The 5,634-nt window shown below is 54.9% G+C and overlaps 1 protein-coding gene across 1 annotated transcript; it reads right to left on the bottom strand.

Annotated features, from left to right (window-relative positions):
- Positions 1-122: 122 nt before the first annotated feature.
- On the bottom strand, positions 123-4,815 carry Lingo4 (leucine rich repeat and Ig domain containing 4). The gene is made up of 2 exons (XM_057794141.1): positions 4,604-4,815; positions 123-2,123 (listed from the first exon to the last, which is right to left on the bottom strand). Exons 1-2 carry the CDS (start codon positions 4,666-4,668, stop codon positions 332-334), a joined length of 1,857 nt encoding a protein of 618 aa, XP_057650124.1. The 5' UTR covers positions 4,669-4,815; the 3' UTR covers positions 123-331.
- Positions 4,816-5,634: the final 819 nt, after the last annotated feature.

Raw genomic sequence — 5,634 nt, 5'->3', positions numbered from 1 at the left:
GGTTGTGTTTAGCAACTGGTCCTGTAAGTGTGTAAGTGTGTGAGTGTGTAAGTGTGTGAAGAGCAGACTGGAGCCTTGTGTTCCTTTCCTGCCTGGTGTGTGGGCGCCAAGTGGGGGCTGTCTTGGCGATAAGGTCTGTGTCTGCAGCTCCCTGGGGCCCTGGGTGAAGAGGTGACCATGCTGTCCTCAGCTAGAGCAGCTCTCGGAATGCAGGCCACAGGTGTGGGAGGCTGTGTTGTTTGACAGGAAGCTATGGTTCAAGAGACTTTAGTCTGCCTTTCCCTTTGGCTTCTGAAGTGGACTCGGGGACTTTTCAGTATGGAAGAAAAGATCAGAATAACTTGGCAGTGACCCGGTTACCCCCAGAGTTCTTATCCCCAGAAGGCCGAGGTGCCACAAAATCAAAAGTCACGTGGTGCTTGACCCGGCCCTTGCCTTTACTCCAAAGGGCAATCAGACCGAAGCAGAGGGTCACTGAGGTGAGGAAGGGGAGAAAACCCACTGCCAGCACCATAACCACACCCCTGCTGTCCAGAAAGAAAGGCCCTGGGATCCCTGGCATGGTGATGTTGGAGTCAGAGACAGTGCCATTTGGTGGTTCGACTTGGATAACTTCCAGCCAGGTCCTCAGGGAGTCATTCCCAGCGACATTGCTGACTACACAGACATAGGCTCCCCTGTCCCGCAGCTGCACGGAGCGAATCTCCAGTGTACCATCCTCTAGGACCCTTACTCGCCCGGCCCTTCCCAGCCAAGCTCCCTGAGGCCTCATCCAGGAGACCGTGGGGGCTGGATCTCCATCTCCAGAGCAGGAGAAAACAGCATGGCCCCCCTCCTCTGCAATGACCCACCGAGGCCCTGACTTTCTGATCAGGGCTGGTTTGCAAGTGAAGTGGCCTGGAGGGAGGATGTCTGAAAACTCCCTTAGGCTTTTCCCTTGGACGTGTTGGGGGCCAGCACAAGCAGGGGGGGACGCACCAAAGTCCAGGCGGCGCCGGAGGCGGAGCAGCCAGAGGAGGCGGCAATCGCAGGTTAGGGGGTTACCAGACAGCCTCAGGGTGACTAGTTTGTCTGGAGAAGGAAAGGCTGTTTCCTCTAAGGTCTGAAGAGCGTTGTCTGCTACATCCAGCAAGTGGAAGGCGGTCAGGCCGTGGAAGGCATGCGCAGCGATGGAGGTGAGGCAGGCCCCTGACAGCCTGAGCTCCTGGAGCCTGACCAGCGGGCTGAGCCTTCTGGCTGGGATGGCTGAGATAGGATTCTGAGACAGATCCAAGACCCTGAGGAAGCTCAGATGGTGCAGTGCCTGGAAGGGTACTGAGCTCAGATTGCAGCGGGTGATGGCCAGGGTGCTCAGATTGAGCCCAAGCAGGCTCCCTGGGTCCAGGGCCTCCAGAGATGGCCAGTGGTGGATCTCCAGCTCCTTTAGCTGCCCTAGCCCCTGAAGTGCCCCAGCTGGCAGCCTCTCAATATCCAGTTCTCGAAGTCTGAGAGTCACTAGTGCTGGGAGCTGGGCAAGGGCTAGTCCAGGCACCGTGCTGAGGTTGCAGCGTTCCAGGGTGAGGGTACTTAGCTTGGCCAGCCCTGCAAAGGCCCCGGGAGCCACAAACACCAGGTGATTGTCTCCTACCTCCAGTTGCTGGAGGCTGCCTAGCTCACCAAAGGCTCCATCTAGGAAGAGCACAATCTGATTGAGGCGGAGGTCCAGCAGTGTGAGAGTAGATAGGCCTGAGAAGACCCCAGGACCCACAATTCTCAGTCGGTTGCCCTGGAGCCTCAGGGTGAGTAGATTTTGTAAGCCATGGAAGGCCCCAGGCTCAAGGGTAGAGAGCTGGTTGTAGCTGAGGTCCAGTTCTTGGAGCTGGCCCAGTCGGGAGAGCATGCCCCGCTGAAGCCCCCACAGGCGGTTTCTACTCAAGTCCAGGAACTCTGTGTTCAGTGGAAGCCCTCCAGGGACCGCATCCAGTCGCCTGTGGGCACAGAGTACTGCCCGGGTTTGGGAGGTGCAGTCACACACAGTAGGGCAGCTACTGTTGCTGCCTCCAGGTAGGAGGAGCAGGAAAAGGAGTGGGGGCCACGGAAGCCAGGCTTGCTTCGGAGCTGTGGCTGCGTCCATCCCCTGAGGCCTGGAATAGACGATGACATGGCCTTTTTTGCAAAGTGGCTTCAGAAGATGATGACCCTGCACTCCCCTGAGCCTCCTTAAGGGGAGGAAAGTGACCTGTTGACTCCATCTTGCCAGCAAGTGTGTCACACAACCAGGGAAACCTGGGAAACGTGTACTGCTTCCCTGGGGCTTCTTAAGGTTCCTCCTATGGGGAAATGTCTCCCTTGCAGACCTGGATAACCAGCCATGAACTTTCCATGCATGGGTCCCTAGTCCAGCTGGTTTCTGTGGTGGAAGGCTTAAGGGACTGAGTAGTAGGGAAAGAACTTTCCCTGCATCTCCCTTATATTCATGAGACCAGGAATGCCTTAGGTCCTATTGCTGTGTCATCTGTTCTCAGCAATCAGAACTCTGTTCTGTTCCTCTCATCCCCACCCACCCCTTTTGGCTTGTTTGTTTGTTTGTTTTTGAGACAGGGTTTCTCTGTGTCACAGCTCTGGCTGTCCCGGAACTCAATTTGTACACCAGACTGGCCTTGAATTCACAGAGATCCCCCACCAGGACTCTGCACTGGGATTAAAGGTGTGTGTCTCATTCTTGTTCTCCTGTATTTTGTGCATACAACTTTACCTAAGTCTCAGGGAGATCCCATCCAGACCAGATGACTTTGCTTCAGTCATCAGAAGCAAAGGGACATACATACAAGTTTCAGCTCTGTTCCAGTCTCTGCCCTCTTCCAGCCTGGCCCCGGGCCCAGGCTCTGGACTAGCCAAGCTGGTGTACCCAGAATGTGTGTGGATGACAAGCCCGGCTGTGTATCAGCTACAGAACAGAGTGCAGCAGCACTGGGTGATGAGATTGGGGATCCCTTACAAGAGCCCCAAGGACAGCACCTCTTCCTTCATAGAGGGATTGGGATGTGGAAACTATCCAAAGGGTGCTGAGGTTTTGCTTTGGGCTTCTCTTCTGTCTTCCCTTACTGGGGTTTTGAATCTGTGCATCTGCAGGAGAGCTTAGACCCCTTTCTGCCTGAGCTGCCTGACAAGACACTAGAAATGTGATCCAAGGAAGCATGGATAAAGAGGGAGAGACAGCAATGACCAGATGCCATGGGTGGGAGGAAGGGAACCACTGGCTAGCATAGCAGACACCTGGATATAAGCAATGCACAGCACCCATCTGTGTACAGTGGGTCTCTGGGTATCAGAAGCCTGGGCAGTATCGGCAGGTGGTGACAGAGACAAAGGCATCTTAAATGCTGAGTGCCTCTGCGTGCCTTGCTAATGCACAGGGACCTCAGAGAGAGGAACATTTGAGTTAGAAAGACATTAGAGTGGGGCAAGCTGACATTCCTGCAGGCTGCCTGCTGTGTTCCCCGGGCTGCAGGTCCTGCACCTCCGGACTTTGGGGCTTCAGGTTCTCTGGGTCCTGTGGAGTCAGCTCTCTGCTGCATGTCCTACTTTCTTCCATGTGGAACACAGGAGGAGCTGTGGCTTCCCTTTCCTTCCTACACTCTGGAGAGTCTCCTCCAGCCACTTCAGAGGATCATAGCAGCTGGGCAATGCCAGGTTCAATCCTCAGTATGGAGGCTAGCGGAAAGAGCAGGGGATGAGGGGTGCGGGAAACTGTTATGGGGTAATTTGGGGAGGGGAAAGAGTGGCAAGGGGCAACGACTGCTAAATCTGCTCCCGACCCTTTCACAGTTATCTCTGGGGTGCTAAGATTCTCAGCCTCTCCTCTCCCTGGGCCTGTTCTGGGAAGTCCACCTGAGAGCTAGCTTGTCATCTCTGTTGCTGCAGTTCCTGCTCATCCTTTGCTCTGCATTCAGCAAAAGTGCAGTGAAGCATGTGTGCCAGCTCTCTTCCTTCCTGCTTCCATGTGTCTCCTCCTGGTCCCCAAAGCCTGCTGGCCCAGTGGCTGGGGGCTTCTGGTCAACATCGTCTATTTATAAGGTGGCTAACTGAACCATAGTCTCCCTTTCTTATCCTCTGTGGCTGCAGGACTGGCCTCTGGTCACTTTGCAGGGAGAGACCGATGTCTCTCTCTGGAGTCTGGGGCATTGTTCCCTCAGGGACACAGAGCTTGTCTCTTGTCTCTATGTGACCGTCACAGACCCATATGGACACATACCCACTTTAAAGTACACCTGACTGAGGCGTAGGGACCTGCATGGAGAGGGGTCACTTAGGAGAGAGAATTTTGGAACACCCACACTGACTGTAGGGGAAAACCCTTTGTAGGGGTAGAAGGAACACTAAGGAGGAGGGGTGGTCTCCTTGGAGTCCTCCCCACCAGGGTTGCCTGGGACATTTTAGTTTTCCAATCACAGTCCTGTGGGGCAGGGTGAATGGTTGGCCGGGGGTGGGGGTGGGTTGGGAAGGTGTGTGTGTGGGGTGCAGGCTCCCTTTCCTTTACAGGCACAGTTAGCCGGGCCTTGTCTTTGAGAATGCGGTGGGAAAGGGCAGCTGAGACTTCCGCAAAGAGGGCAGGGGCACTTACCGGAGAAGCTGGGGGGTGGCACCAAGTTGGGCGCTGTATCTCTCCGAGGCTGGGGCCTGTCCCATCCGAGCTGCACCTTGGCCCCTCCAGCTCCCCTGTGCGTATGACTCCCCACTCCCCAGCAGCCTGCAGCATCAGCCCGCTGGCGGGACTGCTGTGGCTGCTGCCGCCGCCTCTACTGTTACTGCGGCCGCGCCGCCAAGACCAAGAGAGAGAAAGGAGACAGAAAGCATTTCTTCTCTCTCTCTTTCTGTCTCTCGCTCTCTGTCTCTCACTCTCTGTCTGTCTCTCCTCTTCTCTCTTTTTAAACCAGGCGAGAATGGATCTGCAGCAACCCTGTTGGTGCAAAATAAATAAATAAAGCGACCAGGGAGGGCTGCAGCAAGCGCCACTACGGGATGACGGAATGGGGTGGCGGGGGGGGGGGGGGGGGGATGAAGAGGGGACTCTGGGGCTGGGGCAGGGTCTGCCACTGAGACTTCCTGGGAAGCTTGAAAAGAGTTCTGACATCCTGATTCCTCCTGGGGAGCTAGAGAGCTCCCAGGACGCCGCTTCCACAGCTTCTAGTCTCTTAGACGCAGGGCAATTCTGTGCAATCTCTATATCTAAACGGGCCTGTGGGTATCGTTTGTCGGAAGTTCTCAGTCCAGAATATCTTTCTGCAGCTTAGTTTGTCATTCCTCCAGTGCTGGGTACCTGAGCATCAGTTTCCAAGTCTCCCCGAGGGACTGCTTAGTTTGGGGAAGAATCTTGGGGGGCTAAAATTCCTATAAAACAGATAGATTACTGACTTGACACGGCAACAAGACTGCAAAGCGAGCGTGTATCCTGGGTAGTCGCATTTAGGTCTCCCACCACCCAACTCACGTGCCCTGCACCTTTGCACAAGTGTGCACACATGCACGCGTGCACACACACACAAACACACATACAAATTCCAACCTTTAAAATCATTTTATAAAGAATGCACAAGTAGGGTTTTATGCTTATCTAGCTAAACCCTTCCCTGAGAGGAAAAAAAAAATCTCCCT

The sequence above is a fragment of the Chionomys nivalis genome, chromosome 18, assembly GCF_950005125.1.
Source record: "Chionomys nivalis chromosome 18, mChiNiv1.1, whole genome shotgun sequence".
NCBI lineage: Eukaryota > Metazoa > Chordata > Mammalia > Rodentia > Cricetidae > Chionomys > Chionomys nivalis.
Note: the sequence above shows the minus strand (reverse complement) of the source record. Positions and strands in the feature narration are given on the sequence as shown.

Bases quoted from the DNA above. Each gene is read 5' to 3' on its own strand.
- Lingo4 (XM_057794141.1), bottom strand. From the start codon at position 4,668: ATGGGACAGGCCCCAGCCTCGGAGAGATACAGCGCCCAACTTGGTGCC. The intron at 2,124-4,603 runs GTAAGTGCCCCT...CGTCTATTCCAG, and splicing joins GCCACCCCCCAGCTTCTCCG to GCCTCAGGGGATGGACGCAG.